Genomic DNA, 16,399 nt, shown 5'->3' on the forward strand with positions numbered 1-16,399 from the left:
CTCTCTAGACTAGGCGGGCATCTAAAAAGCCGACTTGGTCGAAGTTCCTCTCAAAGTGCCTTTGAGCAGTTCGCTTTTCAGGTTTGCGTTCGTAAGCACAAATTTTTGGTTATGTGTTCACCGATCTCATGAGTGCGCTACTGAAGTCGTAAGCGTTCATTTCAGTGGTTTTGCAGATGCTAACTGAGCTAGGCTGAGCTTTGCGGCTAACGATTGTATAAACCTAAATTGCTTACTATTTCGGGGCTTCTGCCGATCGGATGGCTATATCACTGTGGGTAGTGGAATCAATTAATTATTCTGTTACTGATTCACTTTTAAATGGTAGTCAGGTGTACTAGTATTTCAGTGAGAATACATGGGAAGTTCGTTGACTTTGGCGGGGGTTACCGAAAATTGGAAAAGTTCAGTGAAAGAGTAGACTCGTAACCAGTCTGGACTACGTCTTTGAGACGGTAGGAACTCGACATAGTCAGACTGGTCGATCTCGGAGAGATACTTACCTAGTGTCATGATTGTCAATTCCGAGAGCATATTTATTTCATTATTTACACATGTTTGAACCTGGGGTTAGTATGATACTCTCTCTGACATCATCGGTGTGCTGAAAAATATCGCAAGTGCCGAGTTAGTGAAAAGCAGTGTCGCGAATACTAATCAATCACTCCAGCTCCCGCATTCACAAGCAATCGTGTGTCTAACAGCTGATAGTACCCGATGGTTAGCAGATTCTAGACCTCGAACTCGAGCCAGACTCCCCAGTATGAACCTCTCTATCATAGTCTGCCGTCGAGCTCGAAGGCCAGAGCATCAGTGCCATCATCACCGAACCCCAACAGCAGCTAGATGCAGTTGTCCACGAGATCTCAAGCCTGGAAATAGTCATGGACAGTATCAAAAATCTTCACCAGCAAATCGTCGATCAGAACTCTAGTCCATGGATTTGCACAAGAGACTCAGGTCGGCGCTCTGGCGCTTGCCAACTGAACTCCTATTCCACATTTTTGTTTCCTTGTCTCCCGGAAGTCAAGTACTTGTCGCCCACATCAAAGCTGGCCCCCATGCTGCTGACCAGGATATGTCGGCGATGGAGGGAGGTTGCTGTGGGTATGCCCAGTTTGTGGTGCATGTTGTATATGCAACTCGACGACAGTGACTCAATGCAGCGGGCAGGTTGCTACTATGGCTCAAGCGATCGCGAGGGTTTCCGCTCTCGTTAAAACTCGACTGCTTCGGAAATAACTCAACCGAGCTACGAAGTTTTCTTCGGCCTTACATCGATCAAATTTCGTTTCTCTCTATCCGTCTGTCCCTACACGCGGTCCAACCTGAACTTCTGTTGACAGACCTCTCAGTACTTGAGGAGCTGACCATACTTGGGGGGCTCAATCTGGACATTCCAGAATCTATTGCACAACCTATCTCGCGACTACCGTCCACTCTGTGGTCTCAATATCGTTGGGTGGTCGTTCGACATCGAGCGCATATCTTCTTACAATCCTATATGGACCCACCTGACAAATGTCGATATTGACATACGTCATCCGAATGCATTCCTCTACTTGCTCTAGCTATGTCCCAACCTCCCCTCGTTAACGGTTTGCACAGATTTCATCCAAATGCAAAGCTTAGAGCCATTCACGCACACCGAAATTCGATCCATATGTATCTATTCTGTCTCTTCGGACACACGCCCTTATCTGACCTGTTCGATGCTCTATCACTCCCCAATTTACGGGTGTTTGAAGAAGCTAGCTATACACCAACGTGGCCTCGTGAGGAGTTCAAGACATTGTTGGCACGGTAAAAGTGTCCCTTGGAGACCCTGATGTCGCTCAGTGTTGTTGACGGACGAGCAGCGTGCAGAATACGCTGTCCTATTTCCTTCCCTCGAAGTAGTGCTGGGGTCCCAGTTGTAAATCCTTTGCATAAGACTCGGTCCGTTACACATTTCGCGAAACAACGATAATGAGCTGGTAGTAGAAAGCATTGCATGTAGGTACAGCACTACCTAGTGCACGTTTTATGATTACAATAGTCATCTCCAAGTCGATTGTGTATCATTTACGAGATCTATATCATGATATGACTAGCCAGGGACTTTGGAATCGTTTGAGGAGCTGTCTTTGTCGTGGCGATTACGCAGACTACTAGCGAAACTGAATAACTCCTACACGTGGTGTACAAGATCGTGGATGACTTGGTTTAATTAAGTCGCAGAGGTGCGTGTACCTGGAACAGTAAGTAGTACTCGCCGTTTGTACCATGTAAGTACCACAGCTAAGCATGAGCCCACATGTCAACATCCTCAGGTTGTCTTCAGGGCGATGTAACTTGCTCTCTGCAGTCCGCACAGACCAGAGTATTACTGCCATCAACACTGAACGCTGGCAGCAGCTGGATGCAGTTTTGCATGAGATCTCAGGCCTCGAAATAGTCATGGACGGTATCAAGAATCTTCACCATCAACTCGTCGAACAGAAGGACAAGATTACCCAGTTCATGGATTTGCACAAGGGACTTGGTTCGACTCTCTGGCGTTTACCAACTGAAGTCTTATCCCACATTTTCGTTTGTTGTCTCCCGGAAGACGCGCATTTGTCGCCCGCTGCCCGCATCAGAGCTGGCCCCCATGTTCGACCTCGAGCTCTTATCTTCGTTCAATCCCGTATGAGCCTACTTGATAAATGTCAACATCAACGTAAATCAACCACATACATTGCTCCACTTGCTCCACCTAGCTCCCAACCTCTCCTCGAGCTTTTTGACGGTTGGCATACCACCCTATCCAATACAGGTATTGGAGCCATTCACTCACACCAAACTTCAATCCTTGCACATTCCGGGGCTCGGATACCCATTATGTGACCTGTTCATTACTCTCTCACCCCCCAATTTACGCGTACTCGAAGGTTGCAGAGTTCCAGCATGGCCTCATGAAGAGTTCAAGGCATTCTTGGTACGGTCGAATTGTGCCCTGGAGACCCTGATTTTACGTTTTGGAGGGAGCATGACAGACGAGCAGCGAGTGGAATACATTGCCCTTAGTCCTTCACTCGAAGTTGCATTAGTGCTGTGATCCCAAGCGACTTGATGAGACTTAACAAATATACGAACTTACTTTCCGTGGATCGTATTCCTGATTTGAAATTTCCGGTGCCTGACAATTGAGAATGTACAGTGTATCTAGCTATTGAGAATGGGTGGACACGGTGGGTTCTAATGGGTAGATGCTATTGTGCTGTATACTTGGTAGATTGCAACATCATCCACATTCCACATAGTATTTAAAGTATAAGAGTTGCAAATCGTCTTCATCTTCGTCTTCATTTTTCTGGAACCTTACTCTTCATTAGTAAACAACTACAAAAGGAACAACTATCTGCTTTCTATTGGGTCTGCCTGGACTAGCAAATAACATGGCAGTCAAGCGGACGACAGCAAATTCGACAGTAAATTTCTCCGGGCCGGCCTCGGACATCATGGGTGCATTGCAAAACGTCGTATTAGTAAGTGCCTGGTTTTATAGGCACTCGCGTCTGCAAGTAATAACGTTCATTCGCTTCAGCTTCCAGGTTTACAAGTGACCGTATGTCCCTTCAGATATAAATATTGGATGTTATCTTATTGATGATGACCAGATCCCAGATCTTGAAACCCCGTACTCCAGGTTCCCCAATACCGATCAGTCTATCATTCATCACGGCCAGCCTAAGCTCATTAGCGCCATCATCAATCAGCGCCAGCAGCAGTTGGACGAAGTCTTGCACGAGATCTCAGGCCTGGAAACCGTTCTTCAGCAACTCGTCGAAAAGAAGGACAGGATCACCCAGTCCATGAATTTACACGAGGGTCTCGGATCGGCTCTCTGGCGCTTGCCAACAGAAGTCCTATCCCACATTTTCATTTACTGTCTCCCGCAATACGAGCATTTGGAGCCCGAACCAGACATAGCCCCCATGCTACTGATCAGAGTATGCCGACGATGGAGGGAGGTTGCTGTGGGTCTGCCCAGTTTATGGTGCAGACTGTATATGGAACTCGACGCCAGTGACTCGCTGCGGGCAGCTTTCTGCTATGACTCATGGCTCAAGCGATCCCGAGGATGTCCACTGTCATTAGCACTCGACTGCTACGCAACTCACTCGACCGAGCTACGAAGCCTTATTCAGCCTTATGTTCATCAAATCTTGTCTCTCTCTATCCATTACCCCGACAAACCGGGTCTTCTGTTAGAAGACCTGCCAGCACTTCAGGAGTTGAACATAATGGGGGACGATAATTGGCGTCCACCTGTTGCGCCATTCATCTCGCGACTCCCGTCCACTCTGCGCAGTCTGCGTATTAAGGAGGCAAGGTTCAACGTCGAGGACATATCTTCTTTTAATCCCATATGGGCCAGCCTCACAAAGGTTAACATCAACATAGTTCATTCGAATGTATTCCTCCACTTGCTCCAGCTATGCCCCAACCTCTCCTCGTTAACGGTTCGCGCAGATTATGACGGAATACCAACCTTGGAGCCATTCACGCACACGGCAATTCAATCCATCGACATCTCTTTTTTCCTTCGTGGCACTTTATCTGGGCTGTTCGATGCTCTATCACTCCCCAATTTACGAGTGCTTGTAGCTAGCCGTGCGCGAACATGGCCTCATGAGAAGTTCAAGGCATTTTTGGTACGGTCAAAGTGTTCCCTGGAGAGCCTGACTGTCAGAGCCGGTGCTAGAGAGGATGACGCATGAGCAGCGTGCAGAATGCGTTGTCCTTTGTCCCTCCCTCAAAATAAACGTATTTTAATCGCCAATCCTTTGCATAAGCCTCACTTGTTACACACCCCGGGACATGATAATAGTAGACTGGCAGTAGATCACAGGGCATGTAAATACGGTACTACCTTATGATGATAGTCAATTCCGAGTCGATCATGTATCATTATACATTTTTGGATGTGCTTCACACAGTATGCCCATTATTGGGAGGAATCATCCGGCCGTCTTTCGTGGCGTGTGCAGACTAGCATAAATAACTGAATACCTCCTAGGTGCGGTTTACAAGATTGTGGCATACGGCTGTGTGTACTAAATAGTTAAGCAAGGCTTACTCGTCGCTTGCATCCCGCTTCACAGCTGCTAAGCGGTCGGCGCGTCTTCAAGTTAGACGCGTCGATTTCAAATCATCTTTTGAGCATGCTCTTCGTGTCTGCATGCGGTACGGGGGGTTATGATGCTATTGAAATGTCATATGTAATGATGAGGTATGACATCTCTCCTGAACGCCAAACCCTTGGAGAAGACTCGACTTTCGAACATCTAGCTGTATACTTCCCGGTGTATTCACAATGTGACTGTGGTCTCAGTCACAAAAGTTTTCCTCGCAAGTACTACAATTGAACACGTATAACGAGTTCTAATCCAACATAGGGTCTATGATGACCCCAAAGGACTTCACTCTGATGCCAAGAGTTAACTGTTACCCGTTTTTGCAACTCGTTTGTTTACTCGACGATGAGATAAGTCAGTTGTTCGTTGCGTCTGATTGACTGGTAAGTAGTATCAGCCGAGATGTCATGCGACGGCATCGAATGAGCCCCTGAGCCTGCTCATTTTTTACTGTAGCCAATGATCATTAATGGAGTCTCCATGAGCTGATCTGACGCGTGACGGTTAACTCCCCTGGTATTCACGGAAAGGTAGGTAGAGGATAGCGGATATGCAAACGCAGCTCCAGATAATAGAGCAACGAGCGTCTGACGCCGTTTGCAGTGTGCACTGTGAACGCGTTTGTTGTTGCTTGTTGACGCGTCTACAACCCTTTCTGTACTACACACCGCCTTCCATTTCAAGTAATCATCCAAACCCAGGCGTTCCTTGCAAATGCAAAATTGTGTCGCCACCACTTTTAGCCAACTACAGGTAAGTGTCCCCTTCGGGGTGACATACGAAAAATTGGAACGATACAGAGAAGATTAGCATGGCCCCTGCACAAGGATGACACGCTTTCCCGGAGTGGTAGACCTACGGGTCTCAATATTTATTTTTCTTGTTCCTTTTTCAAATGTTCTATGGCAAGTGTGCAACTTGCGACTGCCGGCTTTCGAACCGGACTCGCACAAGACTGGCAACACTCAGATGTTGGTGATAAAATCTGCATATATTATTGACAAGATTTGTAGGAGGTTATTGGATACACCTAGCAACCTTGAAGGGGCTCACACCAAAATATATTTCACACAACGCATTAGATAGTAGCAGACAGATCTATACAATACAGGATGACCGTCTGGTCAACATTTTTCTTGTTGTACTAAGACGACCTCTGTGACACTACAACGACAATTTCTTTTATATAGCGGCAGGAGCCTCTGGCTCCACACGTTCTCTCGAGGACTCGCGGTGCTGCTGGAGTAGTCGGTCGAGCGCCTCCTTCTGGCCAACTGTGAGCTCTCCAGACTGAATGCCGGAGTGGTATGCGCGCAGCATAGAGTCGACATCATCCATAAATTGCGTACAAACATCAGTAAGCTCCTTAATCTTGGCGGTGGCATCCTCGACTTATTATTACAATCATACAAATGGACTGTGACTAGGTGAGGCAACGATAATATAGTAGACCTCACCATCGGTGACTTTGAGCTCGAGCTGCTCGACTCTTGACTTGAAGCGTTCCAGCCAGTGGAACGGAGTCTGATTACAACATCAGCTTCACTCGACTCATGATGGCTAAAAAAAAAGAAAAAGTACGCACCCAATTGAGACGTATCGCGTGAGACCAAATTCTTCAGGCTTGAAATTTTCATATGTGCTGGGGTTGTTCAAGATCGCCTTAGCGTGGATACCAGCCTTGGGTGTGAATGCACAGTAACCTGTGATCGGGTTCATGAATGGCACGTTGACTTCCACTGTCTTTGCGATGCAACATGGGGAAGTTGTATGTACTTGGCCTTGACGTATTCGGAGTCGGCAGCGTACATGCATGCTATGAGACCACCGAGAGGCGTGATGCCGATACGCTCCCTGATGCCAAGGACAGCCAAAGGAGATTTAGCCATGCACTAGCCAGTAGCATCAAGAGACATACAGGTATCAATGTTTGTTGCACCAGCCTTCAATGTGCAGTAAGCTTTGGTGATGGCCATGCCGGTGTCATTGTGCAAGTGAATCTCAATATCGCAACCAACGACACCATGGAGGGTATGGACAAGGTCGTAAACTTGTAGATGTGACAATCACGACATTTGTCATCGACACAGTCAACACTTAAGTATCAAAATGAGTTTCCTCGAACCTTAATCCTCGCATTCGCAAACAACCAAGTACAAGAAGGAACGGTCAAGTTGTTGGTGGTTCAGCGAGAAAATCTAAGTCAAGAGTTTGATGGGCTTGACTCGAAAGCACATCTGGAAGGCTCGACAACTCGTTCGGCGTTGGAACTACTACAAGTGCACCAAGTAGTGAAAGGCAGCGAATGGGAGTAATGATAGCATACCGTATACGCCATCATTACCATCCGTCTGGCAGGAGCTAAAACTCCGATTGAAGATGTGGTCGCCGTCAGTCATGCTAACGCACGCGCCACGAAAGACCGTCGAACGATTCCTCCCTGACTGGTCATGTCCGTGAAGCACAAAGTTCAACAAATGCATAATGATACACGAACCGTTATAAGGTAGTGCCGTATTTACATGCAATACGATCTACTACTGCCAGCCCATCATCATCATGTCAGGAAGTGTGTAACGACTGAGGCTTATGCAAAGGATTGGCGATTAAAATACGTTTATTTTGAGGGAAGGATAAAGGACAACGCATTCTGCACGCTGCTCATGCGTCATCCTCTCTAGACCGGCTCTGACAGTCAGGCTCTCCAGGGAACACTTTGACCGTACCAAAAATGCCTTGAACTTCTCATGAGGCCATGTTCGCGCATGGCTAGCTACAAGCACTCGTAAATTGGGGAGTGATAGAGCATCGAACAGGCCAGATAAAGTGGCATAATGGAAAAAATAGATGTCGATGGATTGAATTGCCGTGTGCGTGAATGGCTCCAAGGTTGGTATTCCGTCATAATCTGCGCGAACCGTTAACGAGGAGAGATTGGGGCATAGCTCGAGCAAGTGGAGCAATACATTCGAACGAACTATGTCGATGTCGACCTTTGTGAGTTGGGCCCACACGGGATTGAAAGAAGATATGTCCCTGACGTTGAACCACGCCTCCTTAATACGCAGACTGCGCAGAGTGGACGGGAGTCGTGAGATGAATGGTGCAATAGGTGGAAGCCGATGATCGATCCCCACTATGGTCAACTCCTGAAGTGCTGGCAGGTTGTTTAACAGAAGTTCTGGTTGGTCGGGGTCTGGGATAGAGAGAGACGAGATTTGATGGACATAAGGCTGAATAAGGCTTCGTAGCTTGGTTGAGTCGATGGCGTGGCAGTCGAGTGCTAATGAGAGCGGACATCCTCGGGACCGCTTGAGCCACGAGTCGTAGCAGAAAGCTGCCCGCAGCGAGTCACTGGCGTCGAGTTCCATATACAGTCTGCACCATAAACTGGGCAGACCCACAGCAACCTCCCTCCATCGTCGGCATACTCTGGTTAGTAGCATGAGGGCCAGGTCTGGTTCGGGTGAGAACTGCTCGTCTTCCGGGAGACAGTAAACGAAAATGTGGGATAGGACCTCAGTTGGCAAGCGCCAGAGAGCCGATCCGAGACCCTTGTGTAGATTCAAGGACTGGGTGATCCTGCCCTTCTTTTTGACGAGTTGCGGAAGAACGATTTCCTGATCTGAGATCTCGTGCAAAACTGCATCTAACTGCTGCTGGCGCTCATTGATGATGGCGCTAATGAGGTCAGGCCGGCCTTTAGTATGAATGATAGACTGATCGGTATTGGGGGTTTCAAGATCTGGGATCTAGTCATATCATCAATAAAATAACATCCTATCTGAGGGGATGTACATACTGTCACTTCAAGTTGTAAACCTGGGAGCTGAAGCGAATGAACATTATTAAGTCAGACGCGAGTGCCTATGAAACTGGGCATTTACGATGTTTTGGAGTGCACCCAGCATCATGTCCGAGACCGGGGAGAAATTTACTTCCAAATTTGCTGTCCCCTTGATTGCCTTGTCGACAGTCGTTCCTTCGGTAGTTGTTTGCTAATGCGAAAAATAGGGTTCGAGAGAAATGAAGACCAAGATCAAGACTATTTGCTACTCTTATACTTCAGTAGTAGGTGGAAAGTGGATGATGACAATTGAGAATGGGTGGATGCTATAGCAGCTATTATGCTATATATTACATTGTATTATAGAGTAAAGATAATGTCGGAAAAAAGTTTCCAGGCTTACGAGACCATACAATACATTTTAAGGGCCCACCGGGTGGATGTCATTACTTATAAGCCAATATAATGGGGTATGATAATCTTTTAATGGGCATTGAAAGGCACTTGTAAGCGCCCTTTTGATGGCCTTACATTGAAAATTCGAGACCGCCCCTTATGATGCCTTGTAAGGGCTTGTAAGGCCCTTTGAAGGCAACCAACCAAACTTGTAATCTGGCAGCATCATAATGGAGAGAAGAATCTGATAAGAAACACGATATGCGGGCTTACTTGATAGCAAGAGTACCGGATGCGATGCTCAGATGTCGATGGCGATGAAGAAACATTGTCAGAAGACGAGACTTGGACGCTTGATCTGCACAGCCCGTGCTCAAGCTGTGAACGCGAGCATAAAGCAAGAAAGACGCACCTTAAATAGCTACTTCCCTCCCAACTCGACTCTGCGTCGAAAAAACGCTCACTCAGTTGCCTGCTCAAAACACTCGAATGATTCATTTGATGCCTGGCATGGACCTCGGATGGAAAAAACCTCTCTGCGTAATGGAGCCGGGTAAAAATTCAATTGGCCTAAGGCTTGAACTCACATGCCGGAAACCGGAATTCCTGATTCACTAGAGTCCGTCTCAGATGAAGGTTGAGGCCTGAGGTTTGGGTGTCAAATTGCGGGAAAGCTTGACGGAGCTATTGATGCGGTTTATGGGATCGTGAACAGGTTCAATTAAGAATGCAGCTACCTTCTTCCACTCGAAAGTATTTGTTACGTAGCGTCCAGTAGTTCCGTAAGATGAAACGGTAAGGTATATTAGGGGCTATGTGTGAACTTGAGAAAGATCTGATGTGCCTATAAACGCTAAACCGGTTCCAGGATTTGTAAGTTCACGCCGCCGTTGCTTGCCTCTTACCAGACAACAAGCACATCTCGCAATGCCTCTCCTCCCGCCTATCAACTTCCCGCGCTGGCTCGACGAAAACCAGCACCTACTCAAGCCTCCTGTGAACAACTTCTGCCTATACCGGCAGAAGGACTTCACGGTGATGGCTGTAGGCGGCCCAAACGAGAGAAATGATTACCATGTGAACGAGACCGAAGTGCGCTTCCACGATCACTAGTATACATAAAATGTACCGATTTCATGTTAGGAATGGTTCTATCAGTACAAGGGTGGTATGCTGCTTAGAGTGGTAGACGGGGATGAGTTCAAGGATATCAGGATCGAAGAAGGAGAGATGTTTTTACTGCCTGGTGCGTTCAAGATTATAAGACGAGTCGGTTATTCTCACCAGACTCGCGTTAGCGAACACACCCCACAACCCAGTCCGCTTCGCCGACACAATTGGAATTGTAATCGAAGCTGCTCGTCCGGATGCATCTCACGGTGCGTACTCATCCCTGCTATGACGAACAAAGTTTCTTGATGCTTCTTCGCATTCAGACTCCCTGCAATGGTACTGTCGTGATCCTTCTCATACCAAGCCAACTATCATTCACAAGGAGACTTTCCACGTCACTGACCTCGGGACGCAACTGAAGCCCGTTATCCAGCGTTGGATGACGACGGAGGAATTGAGGAAGTGTAAGGAGTGCGGCAATGTCGCTCCTGCGAAGTAAATTATCTTTGTATCGGGATACTACGTATGACAAGCAAGTTAGCACCTGGCCCGAGCACAAAACCCGTGAGGCTTTTGACTCTGAGGGCTGGGTTGCGATCCAGGGCAACGACAACAAGTGCTAGTGAAGGACAAGGAAAGTTCGAGTTCAAAAGAAAAGTGGAAATCAGCATCCTGCAAAGCAAGGACAGCCTGAAACCAAAGAAAATTCCGGTGCAGGCGCTTCCTAGAACTGCTCGTCCGGACTCATCCGGTGTTCTAACGATGTGGTGGATGTCCCAAAGTAGCTCGAAACAAGTTCGCGGTAGCCCTGGTACATCCACCACATCGCGTACAACGAAACATTGAAATATTTTGTACCCGCGGGCTGCGCGTGGATTGTTTCGCTAGTATACATGTGAATATAGTAATGGAAAAACTATGCAAACCATCACTATATTTCTCTAGAAACATATACGATAACTGGCATATCGACCGCTGGTTTCACTGGGACGAGTGATTTTGACGACTTGGCCTCTCCGAAGACCATAGTATCGTGCCACGGGGTCAGCCAGCTGTATTCGAGGAAGTTGGGTCTCCTTCAGCCGACTAAGTGGATCACAGCGTAAGAATACGTCCTCAAGTTGTTCGAGGATAAAACGCACTATTTCTCAAGGAGCTGTTTTTTCTGCTCAACCGTCAACACCTCATGCCGCGGGACCAGTGTGTGATGAGTGATATTGACAAGTAGGTCGGCTTCTGAGAACTCTTCAAGCCGATATTGTGCAGACATCGCCGCAATTACCTGCAAAGCATGCGTAAGATTGCTACTGTGAAAATAAAAATCAAAGCCCGAACTTTTCGTGCAGAGGGAGTCATGTTGCCAGGAAAGATGATGATCCCCCGCATGATAGACTTCTCCTCGAGGATACCCAAAAGCCTGTGTATTCACCCTTCATCAGACCAACGGGCACAAGGGGCGTACATAGACGAACTTCCGCATGGTTTTTACGCCGACGCTTTTCTCCTCTGAAAAGAAGATAAAAATCTGGTCGGTTGGGTTTTCTCTTGAATTCGTGAAGAAATTGAGTTGGTTTCGACTGTAAATGCGAGTCAAAATCTGCAAGTGCGCAGTTCTGCATAGAGAGCGTAACTGACTCTACGCTGCCTCCACTGTTTGCATAGTGTTGCCTGAATGTGGTCAGGTCCATGTTGATCTCATCGTCCGAGACTTGGTACCCCTTCAGCCAGAGCTCGTTAAAAATGGTCCAATACAGCAAGAATCGTGAATTCGTACCCTATCCTTTACAAGTTCGTGGATTGTCCTATTGACCTTCCATAGTTTCGCAGTTTCGTCCTCAGACATACTTCAAGTGAGGGGAGTAGCCGGCAAAAGTGGTATTGAAACTCAGACACCCAATGTGATATTCTTGACGAACCTCTCAATGCCGCCTCCACCAACGACCTCTAACGGCAATGCTGCAGCACCTCCGCCATCGACAATACCGCTCTCAAATGCGTTGATGGTAAGCCCAGAATATGGTTCCTTGAACGTGTGCTGACGAGTTTGCTCCAGACAAAGTTGAAGCCCGCGAAAATCTTCAAGGGAGCAGTTGAACCAACACCACCATCAACACCTGTTGCTAGATCACATCAAGGGCCACGACACATCACTGCCATCACATTCGATGACCGAGGAGATCAGGTTTTGACTGCAGCTGAAGATGAGACTTTTCGGTTGTACAGCTGCAAGACGGGCAAGCAAGTTCTTGGCATACTGTATCTCCTTCTGGTGACTAACATTGTGTACAGGCATCTCAAAACGCTGTACTCTAAAAAATACGGGGTCGACCTTCCTCGTTTTACACACAGGAACACCACTGTTGTACACGCTTCGACGAAGGAGGATGACACAATTCGGTATCATTCACTTCACGACAACAAATACTTGCAGTACTTCAAGGGGCACAGCGGACGCGTGGTCTCCTTAGAGGTCTCGCCCATCGATGACGGCTTCATGTCCGGCTCACTGGACAAGACGGTTCGATTATGGGACCTTCGCGCCCCGTCATGTCGTGGGCTGTTGAACCTACCCGCCTCACCCATCGTCGCGTACGATTCCAGCGGCTTGGTATTTGCAGTGGGCGTGAATAACTATTCACGGATACTCTTGTACGACCAAGCGAACTACGACAAGGACCCGTTCTTGACGATAACGCTGGAGGATTCCACCCTCGCTCTAGTCAGCTATCCACCTCGCCCAATATACATGACATCTCTCTCATTTTCGTCAAACGCAAAGTACATTCTTGTCGGCTGTTCCGGCGACGCACACTATATTTTGGACGCGTTCGAGGGTCATTTGCTGGCGAAATTGGAGGGTCACGTTGGGTTGGAGCGGCGACGGATCGATGCCCCGCAGACTATTGACCCTTCCAAGGGCAACAGTGGCGAGGAGGTATCTTGGACGCCAGATAGCAAGTATGTTGTCAGCGGCAGTTTGAACGGGAAAATAGTGATATGGGATGTACAAAACTTGCCCGTGCGGTCAGGCCCTGTTGATCTCAAGGCACATCCAACACGTCTTCAGCCCCTTACAACACTTGATGGCCATCCTGGTCCGTCCAGGTGTGTGAGATTCAATCCCAGGCTAGCTATGATTGTATCCGCGGGGGCGGAATTGGTAAATATCTCGCATCCTTTATCATCTATGTATCCTGTGCTAACGGCGCCCTCTACAGGCTTTTTGGCTCCCAGACCAGTCGGCGGACAATGAGGAAATCGCAAAGGAACTCCTGCGAAAAAAGTAAAAGATAAACTTATTTTGTTGCAGTATTATGTACGGTGTAGATTTTGTTCTTATTTTGTTCAGACTTCAGGCAATTGATATCTTGCATCAATGATTGCAATGGATAATGACTACTAGTATACAGCTTGAAGATAATTCGATGCCTTCTTCCAGAATCTAAGCAGAACCAGTCCTGCTGGTAGAAAACAAATACGCCCCATGCCCAATGGTCGTTCACGGGGTAGAAAGCTTGGCCAGAGAAATTTGGTTCTTCTGAGTATCCGCGGAGAAATAAGCATTCTTTAAAAACACATCTCCGACCTGCCAAAAAAAATTCGTTGACCAATCATACAATTGAAAAAGGGTCACATACCAGCCACTCCGTGTTCGTCCCGATGGTGCCAGCCTGAATCCCAGCTGTGCAGTCACCAGTCGGAGCGTTGAGGTCGACAGGCAGCAGCGCCATGTCTCTGGGGTCAATAGTAAAGGACGCATTGCCAAAGGATAGCGCGACGCTTGCATTCGTTGTGCATGGGACCGTGCACTGCTGAGTATCACATTTACCACCAAGCATAGTCATGATTGCCTGGGTGTCTGCCTGCGGGGCAATGATGAGGGTGGTGCCGGTGTCGAGAATGGCAGTGCGCCCGGTCAAGCCTGAGCTTTGTCCATTGACCGTGATTGCATCCATAGCGCCCTCCCAGAACCCTTGCTGGTTGACATTGGGGATAGTAACAAGGGAGCTGGCGATAAATTTAGTGGAGTCAAGTCCACCGAAAGTCACTTGACCGTCATTGAGTTGATCAGCGAGACGTGAGATCTTGAAGGAAGCTATAGCCGAAGAAATGAGACCCTGGGACGTCAAAGACTCCACAGGAGTCGGGACCTTTTGATTGGAAAGTGTCTGTAAAAAAAATCCGTGATTATTTTTATGTTGGCGCTTCATCAACCAGTGGACTTACTGATTGAGCAAGGCCCATCAGTCCATCAAAAGACACGGTGTCAGCAGAGAACTGTACAGTCTCCTCGTTCGCTACGCCGAAGGTATGGTTGTTGAGCTGCAAGCCTGCGATGTTGACGTTGTCCTGGCAAATAACACCAGCAACGGCACCAGACCCATAAGTCACACTGAAATTTTGACTGGACTGAACGAAGGAGGTTGACGACTGAGAGCCAAGAAAAGTGTGGTTCCCCTTGAATTTATGTGAGCTGTTTATAGCGACTGTTACTAGCATGAACTTACGCAACCACCACCCTGCTGAGATTGGCAAGTTTCACTACCGACCCAGAAGTCAGCGGAACCAGAATCCATGAGAATATTGAAGTTCTTGGGAGGAGTGCCAATCTGGATAGTTGCAATGTACCCAACATCATCCGCTCTGCGCGAGCATGAGTTTATGAAGCCAGGCGGAAGAACGACTGAACTTACTCGATAGCGAGGCCAAGAGTATTGTTAGCAGTGGTTTTATTAGCAGCAGTGAGACCACCATTTTGAGCAGCCTGGATGTCGAGAGGGGAAACGACACTAGTACCAGTGTTGCTGACGGAAGTATTGCTTGCTGCATCTGTGGCAGGTTTGGAATGACGCAAATGCCGTCTGCTAAAAGTGCTTCCTGCCTCAGTAGTGTCGCTGCTACGTGAGCCCGGACCGCTTTCGAGAAGGTACATCCTCTTGTGCATCTCTGCACGGAGCTCATGTTCAGCAGGTTCTGAACGCCCAGTCATACGCGCAAGACGTTTGTTGCCCCGATTGATGTGTTGTTGAAGAATCTGTACCATCAAGGGGTCAGGGGCTACTATCCAGGGAAGGCAATGATTATTCGCTTACTAGTTGTGGGTGGACGTCGGTCCGTGGAACGTATAACCGCTTCAGCGGCATTGTAACCATCATTGGGTTAGCCCGGCCCTGTACCTGGTGACGCGCCATTGCAGGGATTGCATCAGAGGGGGTGCTGTTCAAAATGCATGACAATAGCACAGCGAAAATGATCGACAGCTGCATCACGCGTGAAGGACTTGCTTGCAAAAATCAAAAGAGTGAAAATAATCAGTAAAAGCAACGTCGACTAGCGACAACTAGAACAGCTAGCGAAACGGAAAGAACTTGAGATCGACTGGCGAACTATTAGAAGAATGAAGGACAGTACGGCGCCAGGCCAGAGGTAGAAGATGTCTGGGTGAACCGCAATTTAAAGTGGGTAACTTCATGGATATGCCAATCTTTGAAGACTCTTATACGTTGTTGTTGCAATTGCATATACAACAAACATACGCAACAAGCTTTTTGTCTTTCGTGGCACCATCACATAAGCGATCGAACTTCTTTGTTCCCAAAAGATCGCAACGGTAGCACCGCAGCACCTCGCAGCACCACGTTACTGTAACAACAAAACAACGCAAAGACAACGGGCTCCAGGCTGCCGCTTGTTGGAATTGGGAATGCTAGCCTATGGCATATCCTAGCCAACCGAGTTGCGTGTTTTTTTTCTGACCAAGATATGGTATTCAGAACGACATGTGTAGGAGCAGATTTCCCCATCAGCGTGGGCATGATACATATAACAATCCCTGGATCACACGAGTCACTAAATATCGTCAGCAACACCGCTCTCAGTGACAGTCTGATCGCCCTGGCACATCGATGGCTTCCCGTACATCACTGGCAGTGACCAATTG

The 16,399-nt window shown here is 47.8% G+C and overlaps 8 protein-coding genes across 8 annotated transcripts; 5 read left to right on the top strand and 3 right to left on the bottom strand.

Moving 5' to 3' along the window:
- Positions 1-576: 576 nt before the first annotated feature.
- On the top strand, positions 577-1,737 carry EDB91DRAFT_1116277 (uncharacterized protein). Its single transcript, XM_041317975.1, has 3 exons — positions 577-616; positions 671-1,006; positions 1,032-1,737. Exons 2-3 carry the CDS (start codon positions 938-940, stop codon positions 1,218-1,220), a joined length of 258 nt encoding a protein of 85 aa, XP_041180102.1. The 5' UTR covers positions 577-616; positions 671-937; the 3' UTR covers positions 1,221-1,737.
- Positions 1,738-2,037: 300 nt separating this feature from the next.
- EDB91DRAFT_1116279 (uncharacterized protein) lies at positions 2,038-3,277 on the top strand. The gene is made up of 2 exons (XM_041317976.1): positions 2,038-3,050; positions 3,122-3,277. The coding sequence occupies exon 1, from the start codon at positions 2,287-2,289 to the stop codon at positions 2,866-2,868; it is 582 nt and encodes a 193-aa protein (XP_041180103.1). The 5' UTR covers positions 2,038-2,286; the 3' UTR covers positions 2,869-3,050; positions 3,122-3,277.
- Positions 3,278-4,959, top strand: EDB91DRAFT_1345187 (uncharacterized protein). Its single transcript, XM_041325839.1, has 3 exons — positions 3,278-3,509; positions 3,569-3,589; positions 3,642-4,959. Exons 1-3 carry the CDS (start codon positions 3,420-3,422, stop codon positions 4,743-4,745), a joined length of 1,215 nt encoding a protein of 404 aa, XP_041180104.1. The 5' UTR covers positions 3,278-3,419; the 3' UTR covers positions 4,746-4,959.
- Positions 4,960-6,344: 1,385 nt separating this feature from the next.
- Positions 6,345-9,076, bottom strand: EDB91DRAFT_1079730 (uncharacterized protein; the record flags this gene model as incomplete). Its single annotated transcript, XM_041315168.1, has 8 exons — positions 6,345-6,533; positions 6,620-6,686; positions 6,748-6,943; positions 7,081-7,212; positions 7,489-7,606; positions 7,778-8,914; positions 8,965-8,991; positions 9,050-9,076. 8 exons carry the CDS (start codon positions 9,074-9,076, stop codon positions 6,345-6,347), a joined length of 1,893 nt encoding a protein of 630 aa, XP_041180105.1.
- A 1,087-nt stretch (positions 9,077-10,163) lies between these two features.
- EDB91DRAFT_68327 (3-hydroxyanthranilic acid dioxygenase) lies at positions 10,164-11,086 on the top strand. Its single transcript, XM_041328085.1, has 4 exons — positions 10,164-10,437; positions 10,489-10,591; positions 10,644-10,724; positions 10,782-11,086. The coding sequence occupies exons 1-4, from the start codon at positions 10,273-10,275 to the stop codon at positions 10,955-10,957; spliced, it is 525 nt and encodes a 174-aa protein (XP_041180106.1). The 5' UTR covers positions 10,164-10,272; the 3' UTR covers positions 10,958-11,086.
- A 313-nt stretch (positions 11,087-11,399) lies between these two features.
- EDB91DRAFT_1048623 (RNA polymerase) lies at positions 11,400-12,301 on the bottom strand (the record flags this gene model as incomplete). Its single annotated transcript, XM_041313417.1, has 6 exons — positions 11,400-11,544; positions 11,601-11,740; positions 11,794-11,875; positions 11,931-12,035; positions 12,094-12,176; positions 12,233-12,301. The coding sequence occupies 6 exons, from the start codon at positions 12,299-12,301 to the stop codon at positions 11,400-11,402; spliced, it is 624 nt and encodes a 207-aa protein (XP_041180107.1).
- A 57-nt stretch (positions 12,302-12,358) lies between these two features.
- Positions 12,359-13,817, top strand: EDB91DRAFT_1116303 (WD40-repeat-containing domain protein). The gene is made up of 4 exons (XM_041317977.1): positions 12,359-12,461; positions 12,512-12,696; positions 12,748-13,618; positions 13,677-13,817. The coding sequence occupies exons 1-4, from the start codon at positions 12,381-12,383 to the stop codon at positions 13,743-13,745; spliced, it is 1,206 nt and encodes a 401-aa protein (XP_041180108.1). The 5' UTR covers positions 12,359-12,380; the 3' UTR covers positions 13,746-13,817.
- Positions 13,818-15,968, bottom strand: EDB91DRAFT_1116306 (acid protease). Its single transcript, XM_041317978.1, has 6 exons — positions 15,552-15,968; positions 15,153-15,493; positions 14,967-15,102; positions 14,686-14,916; positions 14,097-14,627; positions 13,818-14,044 (listed from the first exon to the last, which is right to left on the bottom strand). Exons 1-6 carry the CDS (start codon positions 15,723-15,725, stop codon positions 13,958-13,960), a joined length of 1,500 nt encoding a protein of 499 aa, XP_041180109.1. The 5' UTR covers positions 15,726-15,968; the 3' UTR covers positions 13,818-13,957.
- Between the last annotated feature and the right edge of the window lie 431 nt (positions 15,969-16,399).

The sequence above is a fragment of the Suillus paluster genome, assembly GCF_016628075.1.
Source record: "Suillus paluster strain FC165 chromosome Unknown EDB91scaffold_11, whole genome shotgun sequence".
Taxonomy (NCBI): Eukaryota; Fungi; Basidiomycota; class Agaricomycetes; order Boletales; family Suillaceae; genus Suillus; species Suillus paluster.